The sequence below is a fragment of the Micropterus salmoides genome, unplaced genomic scaffold, assembly GCF_014851395.1.
Source record: "Micropterus salmoides isolate LMB-PRFRI ecotype aquatic unplaced genomic scaffold, ASM1485139v1 Ms_hic_scaffold_17, whole genome shotgun sequence".
Classification (NCBI taxonomy): domain Eukaryota; kingdom Metazoa; phylum Chordata; class Actinopteri; order Centrarchiformes; family Centrarchidae; genus Micropterus; species Micropterus salmoides.
This window is the reverse complement of record NW_024040817.1, coordinates 13,055,162-13,073,787: the sequence shown is the minus strand read 5'-3', so window position 1 is coordinate 13,073,787 and position 18,626 is coordinate 13,055,162. Positions and strand designations below refer to the sequence as shown.

The 18,626-nt window shown below is 41.3% G+C and overlaps 1 protein-coding gene across 3 annotated transcripts in view; it reads left to right on the top strand.

Annotated features, from left to right (window-relative positions):
- The window catches only part of med30 (mediator complex subunit 30), a 36,370-nt gene that overhangs the window by 3,550 nt on the left and 14,194 nt on the right, over positions 1–18,626 (top strand). Inside the window, exons 4-5 of one of the 3 annotated variants that reach the window (XM_038725227.1) lie at positions 4,441–4,548; positions 16,442–16,513. In XM_038725227.1, the coding sequence (XP_038581155.1) occupies positions 4,441–4,548; positions 16,442–16,498 (165 nt within the window). In that variant the 3' untranslated portion in view covers positions 16,499–16,513. Of the gene's footprint in view, positions 1–1,061; positions 1,106–3,735; positions 4,412–4,440; positions 4,549–16,441; positions 16,514–18,626 lie in introns of those variants that run through there. The other 2 variants (XM_038725226.1, XM_038725224.1) reach the window with 2 other exon arrangements.

The following is an 18,626-nucleotide window of genomic DNA, read 5'->3' as shown; positions in this document are numbered from 1 at the left end:
GTGCTTTCATAGAAAACAATTGGTACAGGTGTCAGACACTGCAGGTGTGTGTTACCCTTAATCATACACCTTAATCACCTCAAAAAACACCATGATCAGGTCAAGTCAAACATCACTGGCACCAAGATATATAAACCTTCCAGAGGAAGAGTCTATCTGAGGAAGCCAACAATTAAGATCATGTAAACGGGTATTAAAGTATAAATATGAAGTTATACGGTGCAAAAGAAGATTGTGCATACCCTTTTACTGCAAAAATCATAGCTATCATTTACTGTTTCATTTTTACTTATAAGAGAGGTTGTAGCAACTTAAAATCTAACCGCTTTTTAAAAATATAATAGAAATGTAACTTGTTAAATGGATTGAAATGGAATCATGCAATAAAATAAAATAACAAAATAAATATGATGATGTAATGATGATTTTATAATGATATTGACCACTTATTTTTCTGATTTTTCTTTACATTTTATTTAAGGATCAATTTACCCATTGTAATTATTTCATACTTACTTATACCCCCCCCCCCCCCCCCCCACCACCACCACCACCACAATATGGAGCTGGTACAGTGAAAACAATCACAGGTAGGCAGAGAAGATTGATATATATATTCCCTGTGACCCATTTAGAAGGACGTTCTTCTCAGGTTTTATTGCAGTTGTCATCCCACCTCATCCAACCTCAGATCAAGTTATGCTTTCAATACACATACTGCACACCTGCCTCGGCAATTACATCTTAACATGATGTGGTTGTAACTACTGTGGTATAACTACAGTTTTAATTTGACGTGAATGATTGATCCTTCCAGACTCAAACACATGCTGCATTATGCTTGTCATGATTTCTTTTGTGCTGTCAGACACTGCCTCATATAGCCCAGCTCTTCACACAAAGTGCCTGCTAATTTAGGAAGCTGTTAGTTATAAAGGAAGTAGGCCATTGTTACTGCCACAACCCCTTGCTCATACACACACACACACACACACACACACACACACACACACATACACATCTTTACCCTGGGGGACTCTTATCTCACCTACTCCCTCTAGGTCTGTCTTTTCTCCACTCACAGCAGATTCATTGGTCGCTTCAGGTGAGTCTCCAGAGTCTATTTACCGCTGGTTACGGTCACCATCCACCTTCAGGAACCGCAGCACTTCAGCTCAGCTGCACTCCATCCTTGCCTGCCTGCACAGACACACAGAAATACACATGCATGCACAGTTGTGTCCCACACAGTAAATATATATACGACATAGACATGCATGTGGTGCACTGTAGCATGTCACAAAGGCATTTTTTCAACCTACACACACTGGCTCACTGGGCATGCACTGTTTGAGGCTCCATGCAGGACTACAGCTAGGCTATCCACCACTGTTTGATTGGATTTATGACTGCGGCAGTCCCTTCACAATTTCTACAGATTGGCTTGGAGCTAATCTCTCTCACCAGACTCCTACTGAGGATAAAGGAGGATGTGGGAGGAGACCAGTCTTAAATTGGAACAAATTAGTGATGGCTGCCACCGTGCACATTTTTTGCAGTGAATAATACAGTTGCTCAGAAGCATTTCGAATGATCTATCTACTGGTTGTTCAAAATGACTCTCGTCCGCAGTTCCGCCCCTAAATCAAAGTCTGTAAGAGGTTCACTTTGACATTTTCCTTTGCTGTAATGGCGTAAGCCTTCAGTGAGTCATTACACCGTTTTTCTCCCTCTTATTTCCACCTTATTTAAATGTTTATTCGTTTCCTCTTGAGGCTGAGAACCCAGTCCAGTGCTGACCAGCCAAAAGCTCAGCTCTCACTGTGTTTGTTTGAGGCTGAGGGTTGTTGATTTTGGCCCCAGCATGCATGCCATTTATCAACTAGGAGAATTCAGGTGCCGACCTGACAGGCGCTCACTATTGGCTGCCCCGAAACAGGAAGTGGAATCAATGACTCGGGCAGTGTGACCTCATCGCTGCCTAATTAGCAACAGACCCGTTTAATGAACAGCTGGACCAAATGCACACGTCAGCGCTTTCCCCTTTTTCTTTCCAGCTGTCATTCGTTGCTGACCCGTTGCAGCTTTTTCCTCCCCCCTTTTTTCTCTAAACCCTCAAACTTTCTCCTTCTTTCTGTCTTTATTTTCTTTTTCTCCTGTCCCTCTTTTTCTTTGTATTCTTTCTCTCTGATAGCTGCTCAATATTGGCTGTAATTCCGTTTCCTTCTTTCTCCCTCTCTTTCTCTCTGGCCTTCTCTCCTGCTTTTCCTCTACTCCTCTTCCTCTCCACATTTCCTGCACTGAACAGCCATTCCATTTCATTTCCCTCTCCTCTTACACGCTCACCCCGCTACTTTCTTATTATTTTGTTATTTTTCCGGTTTGTCTTCGCTACCCTTTTCTTTTTGTCTCAGCGAGGCAACCTGCAGAACTTCATTAGCCCATTCTTCTGTGTCAGGCAGGAAACCACATCCATCTTCCTGTGGTAGAGGCAGAGGTTATGACTCACACAGGCATGGCTACACGGGCACCCACTCACGCACACACATAATACGCTCTCCATCCATCTTTCCCAACCTACTCAGCACATTTCATTTTCCCCCCAGAAGCTGCCAAAATCAGCCCGCTACCTTTAAAATTCGATATGTCATTGGCTTCGGTCTGAAATTATCTAATGAAAAAACTTTCCCCTTTTCCTACTTAAAGTTTTCTTCTGCCAGAGACAAGCTCATAGTTTGTCTGATATAATATCCTGCACATTTCCTTGCTGTCTTGTCTCCCCTTCAGTCGGTTTACAGTTTGGCATGGAGCTTGGCCTGGAAACTGACAGGAGCACAGAAAGTTATCCAGATTTTTACATCTCTCTGTCATTCTTTTTTCCCCTCTCTTGGCCTCTTTGTCTCTTTGTGTTTCTCTTATTCTCTCTTCCCTTTCCCCCCCCCGATTTTGTTTTATCTTTTCTTTCTTTCTTACTCTTTCCCCCAGCTATATCCCTGACCTCTTCAATCCTAACTTTTTTCTCATTCTGACATTTTGCCCGTCCTCTTACAGTCCTCTCTACTCTCTTCATCCGTTTGTCTACATTTCTGTCCGTCTGTCTACGTTTTTTTTTCTTTTGTTTCTTTCATGTTAGTTTTTGACATTGGCCAGACCCAAACACCAGTCAGTCATTGCTTCCAGATGAAGCAGCTTTATCTAATCATTGTCTGGTGTCCGCAGAGCCTCCTCACCAGCTGCACAACCTCAGGTCAAACAGTGTAGCAAAGCAGAATAATCTAAAAAACTTTGCATGATTTAGATTAGCATCCTGCCATGTCGTTATTGGAGCATGGTGTATTTTCCCACCATTTTAAGACATTGCTCCTAGTTGTTTGGAGAGTGTCCTATCTAATCTGTGTTTGTGATCTTGTCTGGTTTTTGTTTTGGAAAGGAAACTTTGGAGATGAGTTTTTGGAAATGTTATTTTTTTTCTTGCAACTGGAGCTCCTTGCTTCCAGTTTAATAAACTACTGCAGATTGTCTTTGTAGATTTAATTGAAACCCGTTAAAAGTGGTATCATATGTCTGAGAAGCGTGCACCAACTCTGTAATGTGCATTACAGTCACTATAGCATTAATCCTGCATTCTTAGTGTGATGCCCTTTATGTCCTTGTTTTGCGATGTCCTTGCTGTGCGTTGTACCAGGAACAGTGTGTTCTCAAGATATTCACACATTGCTTCATGTGCGACTGCAGCAAGCCTCCTGCTCTCCTCCTCCCTGAGGTTACCACTAGGGGGCAGCGTGATGTAAAGCAGCAGGCAGTGACCCTGTCGGCTTTCAGGAGCGCCGCCTCGCCTGAAGGCTCTTGCACATCAGCCTCACTGTAGTGTCAAGCAGACAAGGTCAAGCACACAGAGTGTTGAAAAATGAATTAATCTCCCACTCATTTTCTGTCTCTCTCTCTCTGTCCTGTCTCTCCATTTGTTGAAGAGAAACGAGTGAGCCCGTGTTTGAGAGCTTATACACAATCCCCATTTTCGCCACTTCATGGGAACAAGATTATGAGACAGCACAGGGATATCTTGAGTACAGAATAGCAATCATTGGTTGAGATTGCAACTATGCACATAGTTATGACCTATAACAGCACTCAGCGGGCATATAGGAAAAATGTGAATATACAGCAGCCGGCTTTTAGGGTTTCTGGACCATGGATTAGATAAGAGGAGAGAGTAACAAGAGAAAAGTGCATCAGAAAGTGAGTTTTAGTCCTGATTACTTTGTGTACTACTCTTAAAACAGAGTTGATTGCCACATGATACTTTCACAGTGGAGATTCTTTCCACTTCATGAAATATAAATCAGTTGAATATGTCAGCATGAAGGAAGAGATCCTCTTACAGTTGTCTTGCTTACAGTAAATAATATAGCCAGATTTTTCGTTTGCTGTCCCTTCCAGCAACTGATACCCTTTGTGGAGGATGACAGCTCAAAACACGAGGATCGCTCAGCCGGCCAGAGCCGCCCTGCCACGGAGGAGAGGAGAGAAATCCTGGAGGTCAACAAGGTATTGTGTTCTGTATTTCAATAGCACAACACTGTTAGGGTTACAGGTGTGATTCCCAGCCAACGGTAATGAAATGAGAAGGTGGGAATATTAGAAGAAAACTGATCATGAAAGTTTATCATCACTGGGGTGGGGTTTAATAAGTTTTACTTCTTCCCACTCCATTTCAAGCAAAAGTGTATAAGTTATTATTATTGTGTATCTTTTCTGTTGTCACACTATTGTGCTTGAAATAAATAAATAAATAAATAAAATAAATAAATAAATCATCAGCATAACATGATATTATTTCAGATCTGTGAAGTTTTAGTTCACCTTTGAGAACCAAAAGCCTCCCGGCATTTCAAATCACATTTACCTGAGCTAGAGGGCAAGCAATATCATCTTCAAGATAAGAAATAATAATCAAGCATGAAATTCATTACAGATTAGCAATTTTACTCTCATCATTAACCTGAAGCTTTAATAGCCCACTCTCCATTATATCGATAGCTACCATCCAGGTTGTAAAGATGAGGTTTGTACAAAAACAAAATTAAGAGGCTACACTTTATAAACTTTATTGTCTGCTGATGTGTGTTTAAAGGGGACAGTATGCTGGTGGGAAATGCTATTAACAAGTATCACATTTCAAGGGAATAGCCTTTATTCATAATCCAAGGACACCTGCCCATCTGTCCAATGGAGGTCACTGAAGTAGTCAGAAAGCTCTTACTCAAAACGCCTCTTCAGTATCACATGGAGGTTGGGACAGTACCTATGGACTGGCTGACAAGGGTGGTGGTTCCACTGGTGGATGTGCTCCTGTTATTGGTGTATCTCTCTGCTCATTCTTCTTAAATCTTATGCCACTGTGCTGGAAAGGAGACTCCTGTCGATGGTGAAACCTCATATTCAGATCTTGTAGACAGGGTTTCCTGGAGTGTTTTATTGTGAAAGTGCGCCACCTTGCCTGAAATAAAGAGTGACTCTGCTCACATCAGAAGGAATTTTTACAATTTTATTAAATATAACACTAGGCTAATTGAGCTTCAGGGAAAATAACAAACAGGAAAGACCATGTGTTTAATGAAGGAGCCTGCTATCTTTTAATTATATCCAGTAACTAAACTAGTGCAGTAACAACTAACTCGGCTCACCAATTCAGGGGAATAGTGAATAGTCACAAGAGTTTGAGGCTACATCCCCACTACTACATTTTTGTTTTAAAACACAGTACTTTTGCTACATTTTCATCTGCTGTCCAGACTAAAATGGCAAATCCGAACACCCAAAATGGAGAAGTTTGAAAATGCTCAGGATGTACTTTTTGCTGATGATGTAGTTTTGTAGTTTTCTTTGGTGTGAATGGTTGGAATCAGAGTTCCCACCTCAAAATCTGTGGACCTGTCTGGTTGGGGCTGAGTAGTTGTCCCTAGTGAGGGATTTCAAGGATCTCTCTTGTTCACGAGTGAAGTTAAGATGAGATGAGTATGCATGTTGCACGTTGTACCAGACCTTTGTGGTAAAGCCTGAAGTTGAAGCTCTCACTTTACCAGACCATACCATGTCCCAGCCGTCATGTATGGTCATGAGCTCCAGAAAGTAAAATCATACTAGCTTAGGTGATGTAGCATATCTTGTTTATACCACTAACCACGGATCATAAAACGGTTAGAACGATGGTTTTATGCTGCCAGTATGCACAAAAAGAATGAAATGCTAGTGTAATTGTAAAGTAATAAGTTATCTTTAAGAGTCTAATGAACTGACCATTGGCTAGAAAAAGCTGACTTGAGTAAGATAGTATGATGGTGTTTTGAATATTAACAGAAGGAAAGAAGAGTTGACTTATCTTGTGAGTGAGTTGTTCACTTTTGGAGTGGTTTCAAGTGTTGGACATCAAACACACCTAAGAGCTTTTTCAAATGTATTCACTGTCAGATATGTTTTTGCATGGCTCTGACAGAGAGGCTGCTTTATGACACTCTGAAGTGGAGAAGAGGAGAGAGCTTTTCTTCCGACCGACATGCCGTGTTGTCAGTCAAAGTCTGGAAGTTTGCTGCAGAAAGATTTAATCCTGAGTCATGGCTTAGTTACATGCTACAGACAAACAAGGTGAATTCGAGCAAGGAAAGCTGGTATTTCAGGCACTGATGAAACATAATTCAACAATACAAAATACATATCTTATTGTGGTTGAGGCTGTGAAAGAAACTAATCCACACACTGCAACAAGTTATTAAATATTTTAGTGTAGTATTTAATTTTTTAAAGTTATAAACTCTGGTTGATTTCGTGACTCCCCTGGTTACTGTGGTAATAGCAAGTGCGCTTTCACACAAATGCCCAAAAATATGTTGTCTTGCTTTGTAGACACTGCATTTCCTGTGACTACTTCACAATAAAAGCCGCCTGGTGTTTCAAATGCTTTTAATGTGAAGCAGCAGCAGTAGGAAATTGTTCAGTTTGCATTAGTAACCCAACATAGCACACATCATGTCTCAGGAATCCCTTGTGTATAGGTAGGCAATTTAAATCCAGAGTGGTACTGGCGGACACCGCCACTAACATTGGAAACTACAGTATTGAGTGATAATTACTGAATGCAAATGCATTGAGTGACGTACATTTCAGACCAGGAATACTTTCACAAAGTAGGGTGTTGTGTGTAAAAATCTGTTTACAAAATCTTCTGCAAGTGGGATGAGATAATCCTGCTTACTTTTCTTCCTCTTCTACAGTGGAGGTAATGTTTCAATGAATAGAAACAAGGCAGAGCAAGACCCATCATTTGTTTTTTTTCACAGTGCTGCACAGCATTGCTGAAATAAGCACAGGGACATGACAGAGATTCTCTTAACACTGACAAACCCTGCCCCTTGATGTTTTGGCATTTGCCATCATAGATTATTTTTTAGTCCAGTATTAGGTTTAATCTCTCCCCGGGAAACAGGGACATCAAGATGACGTTAAAGCGCAGTGTGTAAATATCAGACTTGGGTTGATGAAAGCTAGGTCCTGAATAGATGCAGGTAAACAGCAAGTAGTCTCAAACAATACCTCCCAGCAGTTCCCATATCTGCCCCAAGTACAGTAGTCATGGACAGTGGAGCATGGCAAAGGTGCAGGTAAAACACATCATGCATTATTTAGGAGGCCTTTATAGTTTGCCTCATCTGTCATGGATTTATTTTGTTTGTATATACTGTATTTGTGTGTGTATACTGAGTGAGCGAGAGTGAGAAAGAGCTTTTGTTTTTTCTTCAGAGAGACGAGATTGTGTTTGCATTTGCTTTCACTCATGCTTTCAGTGTGTGCGCCTCGTGCTGGCTGAAGCCCTTCTCTGTTTCTTCTCTTTGTATGTGCATTGTGCTAGCTCTGTACAGATTGTGCATGCCAAGCCGTCTGAGTGTGCTGCAATGATAATGGTCCAAGGTCAGGAGTGTCAGCAGCAGAGATGAGAATTGGTTATTTTTAAGAGCTCAGCACAGCTCCCCTGGCTGCTTTTAAATGTTAACACTACAGTGAAACATTGCAGTGAACCCTGCGCTCAACTGCACTCAGCCCCGTCCAAAACAAACAGGCTCTCCTTTTCACACAAAGCCTCCATATCCGCAAAGAGTATGGTGAAAACCTGCTGAGATTGTAGCAGATAAACAACAAAGTGCTTATTCCAACTCTTTGAATGCAATACTGGTCTGAAATAGAGAAATTTGTTTCAGCTTTCTGCAAAAAAGAAATCAATCTTTTTCTCTGTTTTCTTTTCAGTTCTCTTCAGTGTAATTTTGTCCTATTAGAGAACTGTGTATGGATGTGATAAATAACCTTGTTAATGATATGACCTTCCCCTTATGCAAAGCTTTAGCATGCAAATTGAGTTCCATCAAATGATCCAAGTATACAGAGATTGAGAAGACATGCTACTGCAATAAACTCATGGCAAGATTTCCTCACATTCTGCAATCCTGAACACATATCAACCCAACCTAGCACCTTATTATGCAATAGTTTTTAAGCCACATCTCAGTTGTCTTGCGTCTTTAACTAGTCTGCATTTCTTGATCTACATCTTTATGATTAGTCTTGATCAATAAGGGGATTTATTAAGGGATCATTTCAGTTTCTGTTCACTGTTCTCTTAAAGGTGCCCTGTGGAGTTTTTGTGTAAACAAACAAACATTTTTACATTCAGTAAACATGTAAACACCAAAACGCAATGTGTGTCCTTGAGGCCTAACAAAACTGTCAAATACATTTCCTTTCTTTTCAAAGCTGATTTTCTTTAAAAGTTTGAAACCTGCATTATTTATATGCATATTTACTAGCTTGCAGTCTTCTTCCCTGCCTTTGTTGGTGCAGTGCTACATTTCTTGCCGCACTGAACCTGTGGAGTAGTGAAACTGTGGAATAATGACAAATGGTTGGCAAGAATGTGTGTCATGTCAGCTGCGTGCATGTATACTCATCATTTTAAATCCCTCATTTTCACCGGTGACTATTAGCGCAACGTTATGGTCTGTTGTGGAGATGTTTCTCTTGCCTGGCTGCTCCTTCGAGGGGATGAGTCTAATTGATGGTGCTTGAAACTTTATACTTTTCTGGATGGTGACTCTTCAGGTGATAAAGTGAGTTTGTGGTATTTCCTGGTCATTTGTGGGCAGAGGTCTTTGGCTTAGTTAACTTTATAGCTCATCTATGTATTTTGTGTCAGACTTCAAGTTAACCTATTTCCATTTTGGTTTGTCTAATTCACTTCATGGCCAAACGGGGCTTTAAGGAATACGCTTTGTGAGGCGGTTTGTCTGTTTGGGCTACTGTTAAAAACATGCAACATGGTGACTATCATGTAAGAGGACCCACGGATTATATAGATAGAAATGGCTCATTCTAAGGTAAAAAAACCCATAATGGTTCATTATGTAAGGTATTTATACACCACTGAAAACATAGTTATATATTTCTGTCAATAGATCCTCCTAAATATTACACACTGAACCTTTAAGTAATCACATTATCGGCATTCCACCAATGTCTTATTACCATGTTTATCCAGCTCTTTACATTAAAGTAGGTAGTTAAATCCAGTCTAACTATTTGACTTTTCACACCAAAACAATAGACTGTTCATTCTGTGTGTCAAGCAATGTAACTCATCAACAGTATAATAACATTTCTACTTTTCTTATTGTTTTCTATCACGCTTTGTGTTTATTTTGTGCATAACTTGAAATTATTAGAAACAAAGCCTTTCACTCTGGCTCTTGGATAATCCAGTGTATGCTTCGTGTTTGCAGCATGTTTAGCTGTGATTTTGCCCAGGCTGCCCAGCTGCACATTAAGGCGACAGTAAGGACAGCAAGCTTTGGGGAGTTAAAGCGGTTAGTCTGATCAGCAGAGTAGAGATGCAGCGGGACAGGGTAAGCAGATGTTTGTGGCCTGGCTACATCTGCTGCAGTCACTCCAGCCAGATAGGATAGTTCTGGAAGAGAGAGGGATGATTGGGAGGATGGTGAGGTAACAGGAAGGAGGAAGAGGGAGAAAAATGGGAAGGGGAAAAGAGAGCTAAATGGCAGAGAGATGTTATCATGAAAAGGTTGGTGGAGCAATAGAAAAAATTGCAATGGAGGGGTAAAAAATAGAACAGAAAGCTTCTGTTAAGTAAAAGGAAAAAGGGAAATGGACTGTTTAGGTGGGAAAGATGTTTGAAGATGGATGGATGACCAGACAGATAGCTGTGTTGTCAGAGAGAGTAGATGTGTGAAGCGGAGGGTAATGGACAAAGGGAGACCAAGAGAAAAACAAACAGGGAGCAAAATGCAAGCAAAAGACATTCTCGTGGTGGTTTTGAAATGAATAAAACTGTGTGTAGCGGTAGTAGAGAGTCAGGGGCCTCTTGATGTACAGGGTAGAAGAGACAGGTAAGAGATTGATGAAAGAATGGATTGATAGATGTGTAGACAGCTGTGGATTGTCAGTTAAGCCGTACCCATTGAGATAGGGTCTTCAAAAGGAACAACACAAGACTGATGAAATTCAGCTGCAGCAGAGAAAATAGGATGCCTTCTGTAACGGGACAGAGAGAGAGAGCGAGAGAGAGGGAGAGAGAGAGAGAGAGAGCGCGAGCGAGCGAAGATTGATGCATAAGTGAAAAGATAAGTCCAAGCATGCGTCAAACTCTCCAGCTGATATGTCACACTGGTTTAGAATTTCCAGCCTCATATTTCCCCTTAGAAAAGCCGAAAGTAGATTTTTATTTTTTTTGGAAAAGATGGCTTCTATCAAAATTTTAATTCACTCACTGCGGTAAATAATGAATAGCGATGTAATGCATCTTCATGGGAAGGGGTGATAGATGGAGTGATAGGATGGCAGGGTAATGGGATTCTAAATCTGTGGATGGGGATCTTGGTACACTCTGTTCTGAGTGAAATAACCTTGGAACAGACACCACCCTTGTTACCATTTGACAGAAGAGAGTGATCTTAAGAGAGCCATTGAAGTGTGTGTGTTCTGTTCTCTCAAGAGGGAATAATGTAGAAGATGTTGGCTCAGCCTTGAACGTACATGCTGTCCAAACCTTGCTTAATCCTTGTCTATAGCCCGGTCCCAAGCCCTGCTTCCCGCTATAGACTGCAGAAAGGTATTGACATAGTATCTGTGATGTCACAGAGGGACATTTTGACGTTTGGTTTACTGCTTGCTACCATAGACATAAAATAAAAAATTTGGGGAGTATGGATGGAGCCTTGAACCGTGAAGTTGAGATTTGGTGCAGTAAGTGGCAGCCACCACCACTGCTGTGTGTGATCCCCCGAGAGACATGTCAATTATAGCAAACCTGTTTGAACATATGCATCTGTTTAAGCATTTATATCCCCTTAATCAAACAACAATTTTTGAAAGTGCCACCAAGACACTCATTAGAACTAGTGAAATTAGCTAGTGAGATGACTTGTTGTGGAATCACATTATGGATTGCTGGAGTGTAATTGGAATTAGGACTGCGACTGGAAATTACTTTCAATACAGAGTAATCCCTGTTAATCGTTTGGTCAAAAAAATGTCAGAAAATAATGAAAAATGTAAATTTCCCAGGTGAACTTTTCCAGTAACTTGTTGTGATGGAGCAGTGGATAAGACACATGCCTTTGGTGTAGGAGACCTGGATTTGATTCCAACTGCGACCTGAGCAAGACACTTAAGACATCTAACATATATAGTAATTGTAAGTCAGTTTGGATAAAATCGTCAGCTAAATGGCTTATTATTATTATTATTATTATTGTTATTATTGTGTCTAGCCAGTGATCAAAAACTCAGAGTTCAGTCAGTGTGCTGTCATAGAAGCCTAAGAAAACATACAAAATATTCTCATTTAAAAAGCTGGAACAATGTTTGCTTTCTTGAACTTATCAACATATTTGCAGAGTAATTTTTGTTAGTTGGCAAAATGATTAATCGGCTTATTATAGCTCTAATTAGCAGGAATACCACAAATCAGACAAATCAACCAGATTTCCAGAAAAACAGCCCAAGAAAATGAGTAGAGTGAGTTTCCATTCACTACTGTTATGTGAATATTAGTTGAACCTTGAACAACCAGTGGTGGATGGAAACGCACTGACTTGCTATTCTAGAGTTTTAGTTTACCCTGACACACCATCTAGCTGCATTTTTGAAGGAACTGCATCTTAAGCCAGAGAAGAAATGACCCTCACCCTGGTGGTAGCTGTCACATCAGTTTCATCCCATTCCTCATAACCCCAGACCCCATTTTGTACCTCTTTTCAGCTGAAGCCTTAAGCCCACCCCCTAGCTGATGGCGTTGAACAGGTAGTAAAAGTAAAGATCAGAGTGGGGTGGAGCGGTGGTGGAAGGGGGATGGCTAGGGGAGAGACAGATAAATGACTCCTCCATGGTAATGTCTAGTTGCTTTATGGGGTGTCCCGGCTGTGAGTGATAGCCTTGCTCTCGTTATCTGTCGATTGGGGTAATTGCTGTTTGTCGGAGTCTGGCTGATGGATGGTGATGCTATCTGCCCAGTGTTAGAGGGGCAGGAGGGGGGGCATCACTCTCATCACTCTTCACGAGTGTCTTTACTTGGAAGCATGCTGTGTGTGACAACATGTGTTTGAATTTAATGTGTATATTCCCCCAGTGTCCATGTGCCTGAATGTAAAGGTAACCTTGTTGGCTTTATTCTATACTCTTGTTCTGTATGTGTCCCACTGCTCACACTCATGCATGTAGTATGTTATGAGTTGCAGTTTATGCAAATGTGAGTGTGTGTGTATGAAGAAGTGTGTGTGTAGTGTTTGCATAAATGTTTAAGATGCATTAGCCATAATTCATTGGTGCCTAATGGGTTGCGATTGCTCAATCTCTGTACCGCAGACCTCTGGTGCCGTAGAATGTGATTGTGCATATCAATTCAGGGTCCCCAGTCATCCACACGGTTTCTGCTCTAATAAAACAGACCGAATTCTGTGGCGCCCAAGTTGACCGCAAATTACAGCCCTAATGAATATCCTGCATTACTGGTCACATGCCAATTAATGAAGGAAAACAAAGAATATGACAAATAAATCCGAAAGCAGAATTTTTCACATAACACTAATTTGGACGGAGCTTTGTGTTTTGAGCAGCTTCCATTTTCGCCAGCTGTCTGTAGCAAGTGCTGTCCAAGTCTGTTGGAATCAGCCTGCCTGCCTGCCTGACGGACTTACTGACTGATTGGCCATCTGATTGACTGTCTGGCTGTCTGGCTGAGTGACGGTGCATTTTGCAGAATTGAGGGAGGATGATTCATAGTGGCTCTCCGGACTACTTGATAATCATTCCATTTGGGGCGTGGGACAAGCTGTCTTGTCATTGGCACATCACTCATCGTTTGTTCTGTTCTTACATCGTTGTAATCGTAATTGTTGCCCCGCTCCATCTCTCCATCCTTCTATCTATCCCAAGGGCCCTGGAGATGACCCTCCACCCTGGAGGGGGTGGTAACGCTAGACCTGTACGACATGGCAGACCCCTGCTGTTTTCTTCGCTGCACCTGCCCCCCACCCCATCCCTCTGCTGCAGCCTGCCACTGCCACTCGCCTCGCGTTTGATTTAATACCAGCCTAAGTGTGAATAAATTCCTGTCACAGCCCATTAAGGAGGCCTTGGAGAGATCTGGCCTGTTATTAATTCTCCACAGCTCCTCTCTCTCTCTCTCTGTCCCTTCTTTTAGTTACTATCTCAGCCACTTGGCTGCTGCTTCCCTCTCCCATGCCCCCTCACCCTCCTCCTCTCTCTCCCTCCCTTACTGCACACTCCCTTGCTTTTTTTAATACCCTGTTAATTACCACGTCTGTCCTCTTTATTCAAATGAGAAAGGGAGAAATTAAAAGCACAGGGATGTTTGTAATTTCAAATAGAAAAGCCATCCGCTGTCTGGCTTTGCTCTTCTCTCCTCTCCAGACCTGTGCTAGCAAGCTGCCGGCTCGTCATGTATAATGAATTCCAGTGGCACTGGCGGTTAGTTTTATCTGAAGAGCAGGCGGGGAGTCTGCCGAGGCCTGATGATAAACAAACGCCACCTCCAAACTGTAATAAGACCGGGAGAGAGGGATTCAGCTTGGTTAGCAGATGCTCGCTCTCGCTCGCTCTCTCTCTCTCTCTTCTCTCCCGCTTTGCTCTCTGATTCCCCCTCCTTCTTTCTGTCTCTCTCTGTCTTTCTACTCCCACAGACGTTACCTCCCTGCTGTGCTCTACTCCCTCTCCCTTTCTGTCTCCCTTCCTCCTTATACCTTTCTCCCTCCCTTCCATCCTTTTTTACCTCTTTCGCTCCCTTCCTGTCCTCCCTCTATGTTCAGGCTCCAGAATTAGTAGGCTGTGCACAGCAGGTGCCCGTACCTCTGTCTTATTAGCAGCCTCATATGTGGCCCATTAGAGGCTCTCTGTATGCCAAGGGCTTTTTAATTGTTTTGCTGGGGTCAGAGGGGCAGTGTAGCCGCAAAGCTCTTGCGGAGGAGGAATCAGAGCTGTTTTTTGCAGAATACGTTTTTTTCCTGGTATTTTGTTGCATTTAGTGTCAAGTGCAACCCTAATTATTTCTGCTTTGTGTAACAGTGTTTAAGGGCTATGTAAGCAATTAGAGGTGCACAGTTTTTTTAAAACTATTGTCTGACTGCTGCAGTGTTCAGGGCTATTGTTTACATGAAAGGAAGGCGTGATTTAAGTTAGATAGCCTTTTTTGCTGTAGGTAGTCACTTGTGAAGCATAACATAAGTAAAAGGCACATCAAGGCAAGCTTTATATTTTTCTGATGCTTTTGAGGCTGCTTCTAAAGAGGAAAAGAAATGTTAGATGAAGACTTATATGCACAACAAACAGAGGTAAGTTCAAGTAAAGACCAAAGGTTCCATTAAAGAGACTTTAAGGGGCAGAGGCCTGGAGCACTCTCAGGTCATCAGGCGTCTGATTCAATTCAATAGGCTTTATTGGCATGACATTTGGCATGTGTTACCATATCACAATTGCAATAAAGAATCCACCGGGAGCATAAACAACAAGGCAGTTAAACACAGGTAAGAAAAAAGAAGCCAATAATATTTCTAGTGATTTGTAGAGCTGCAACAAAAAATTGATGAGTACATTGACAGAAAAATTAATAGACAACTATTTTGTTAATCATTTAAGTAATTTTCTTTTAGCAAAAATGTCCCAATTGATGAAAAATAATTAAGTTATTTGCAGCTCTAGTGAAATGCAATGTGGCGTGCAGAGGATTCGCTTAAGACAATGTGCAAGACAAGGACGAAGTTATACAGAGGTTAGAGGACGGCGTTCAGCATCCTAACGGCCTGAGGAAAGAAGCTTTGTCATGATCACATATACTAAACACTAAGACAGCGCAAACTTTTAAAATAGATTACCTTTAGAGCACGGGTCGACATCGGGCCCTTTTTATATACAGTCTATGGGCGGGACGGATTATTTTCAAATTATTTCAAACCCTTGGGTTCTCATGTGCACGTTTAGCTCAGAGTGCGGGACTGCCATTGCCTACAATAAAGCATGTGCTGCAGTGCATGTGCGTCCCGGCGTTTGATCTGCATTCATAAACCTATGGACGCTAATTTTCATTTCCCTGAGGAAATTCAGGAGAATCCAATCACACCTTTTTTCAAGGGTGTGTCAAGTAAACCAGAGACTCTTTCAAATGTCCTTCACAACTTTACTTTCAAAGTAAAAGCTCTCAATGAACTCAACATGAAGCATTGCTTCAAAAAACATTCTCGCGCTTTTATTTTTGAGGCACAATCACTTAAGAGGAAGTGATTATGTGAGTAACTGTTACTGTTATGACTGAGATCTTTTTCAGCATTAGCCGCTATCAGTTTAATAATTTTTTATTTTTCTGCTATCAAAGCAGTCTGGCCACTGCTCTAGAGCATTGGTCCTTAAACTGAGGGGCATAGAGCCACTGCAGGCGGGGTGTGGATGTTGAGAAGTCCTAAAACTGGATGAATGTGGTTCATGTGAAAAGGGCTAATTTGCTAACCTGAATATTTTGTTTCATAGGCCTAGTATTGTTAATGATTGATAAAAATGAAATCTACTTTTTCTGTGGTGTGGGGGAAAGAACTTTATTCTTTTTGGGGGGGGGGATGACAGAAAAGCTTGAGAACCACTGCTCTAGCGTGACCCCTTGATGCTTTCAGTCACTGTTGAAATACATGCAGGAAAGGATAAAGGTATAATATTTTTAGTTTATATGACTTGTTATTACTTATGTATCCTTTAGATGCTGCTTGGAAGATAATGGCTGAAACATAGTGATTTGTAATAAGGTGGCAGTTGATATGGTGCAGTAGATGTAGAAGTGGTGGCTGAAACATAACCTGTCTTCCTCTTCACTTTCTAGCACAATCTGGAGTCCAAATCTCTGTGGAGGAGTTTGGGGTCTCTGGCTTCTCTGTAAGTCTCAGTCAGGTGTGTACCACCTCCACTGGTGCAGTTAGAATTACATGCTCAACATGCTCAGCCAAAGGAATTGTTTTCAATTAAATGTATTTTGTGGAGTTGTCAGTGGAAGCAAACACTTGTTAAAATGAAATGATTCTCACCTAAACACATGGTATGTGTCCTTGAGTTGAAACAAGTATGTTGCAAAGCCTTGTGGCAAACCACAGGGAAGAGATAATCATAAGGCCAAACCATCTGAGAAGTATTTGGTGGGTTGTAAGCAGCAGTTTAGGTGCTCAGTTTAAACTCTTTATATGACAACTAATATCCGAACTATGAAAACATGGAGTAAAGAATAAACAAGAACAAGTTCTGGTGTGCAGTGGAAGGGGTGTGAATGGACTGATGAGGTGCATTGCTTTCCAGATTTAGCTGCGGTCAGAGTTTGTTGTCAAGAGCTGATTGAGGATCTGTACTGTTACTGCCAAAGGGCGCGTTACATCACCCGAAAGCCTGCTATGGTTTTGTTATGCTTCAAACCCTGTCATCACTTTTCATTCTACTTTTTTTTTTTTAAGTAAAGGGAACCTGCTTGCTCAGGTGCTGGTAAACATGTTTACATTTCAACTTGTGAAGAAAATGCTTTGTGTGCTTTGTGAAGAGTCTGTTCGAGTAACATGCTTGTTCTCTTTTCAACCTCAGCTCAGTAAACATCTCCTGCGAGTGGATTGGAGGCTTTAAATTGGAATTACCTCTCTTTTATATTTCCAGAAATCTGAATGTCTTTCTTTCCTCTTCCCCCCTACCACTGCCTTCACTCTTAAAGCGATAGAGGTAATTAGAAACAATATTACTTTGTTGGAGAGGTGCCATAGGGGAGCTGATCTTAGGCGCGTATGAGATTTTATACCAATTTAACACATCACTCATCGTCACAAAGATGCTTTTGACGAAGAACTGTTGTTAACATCCAAAGAACATTTAAATCAAATGTTTTTTCAACCACATAGGAACCCTCCACTGCCCATTAAAACCCCTTGAAGTATCAGGTTTACTTTCGAGTGTGAGAGGAGGTGTTCGGCGTGGCCTCAGATGATTTAAGCTCCTGACAGACATCTGAGAGAGATGAAAGAAAGACGTCCTATCAGCTCTGAGATTGAGACGGCGGGGTGTCACTCCGCAAATGCTGGCCTCAAGCTCTCAGCACTCGCATGCGCGCGTTTACACACAAGCTCCCACGTGCAAGTGCACAGTACATGCACACAGTCATACCTACAATACACAAACAAATACACACCCGCTCAGAAGGCTACCACGTCATCTGTTGCAGGCTACAAATCAGCCCTTCAAGCCAGCCTTCAAGCAGTAGCCACTCGCTGTATTTCTCTTTAGTCCTTGCCATAAGCTAGCTAGTTAGCAGCACAATGTCAAAAAAGGAAAGACCTCTAATGAGACAGGGTAAGCAGGAAGCCCCAGCTGTTTGACACCGTTTAATACTGACTGATGTAGAATTTAACCATCGATATCTGTGTAGGCTGATATTATTGGACAACATCAAAAGTTAAGACAGTTATATTGGTGTTATTTTGGGAATATGCAAATACAAATTGTAGTATGGCTGCATTTTTATCCCTATTTTTCTCTTTTATTGATAACAATTTAAAGATATTTCACAACAGAAAAATCAACAAAACAGGCAGCCTGGTGAGGTATATGGTAAAAGGTACAGTTGTTGTTTGCAGGGAAGATGATGGATTTCTCCCATTGTCCGAGTCTCCCTCATAGCCCTCTGGGTAAAATTTAGTTTAGACTATTTCAACTTTTCCAATACCCTTATTGTTTCTTAATTCAAGTTTCAAAGATATGTGTTGTATTGGATTTATACTAACTATTATTATTTTATTACTGGGAAAGTTTGGTGATTTCATCTTAATATTTTCTGTTAATGTCATGTCTTTGATAGTAAAGTTTGATTAAACTCTGTAGTCAAATTTGCAAGGTAAGGGGTAAATGAACACCAAAGGATCATTTTGTGTATTGAAAAGGAAAGAGAAATCGGAATATAGGCAGCTCAATCATCATCGTAAATTTCTTTACTCACATATTGAAATGGTTTTAGCCTTAAAAAAACACTTTTTGTTGGA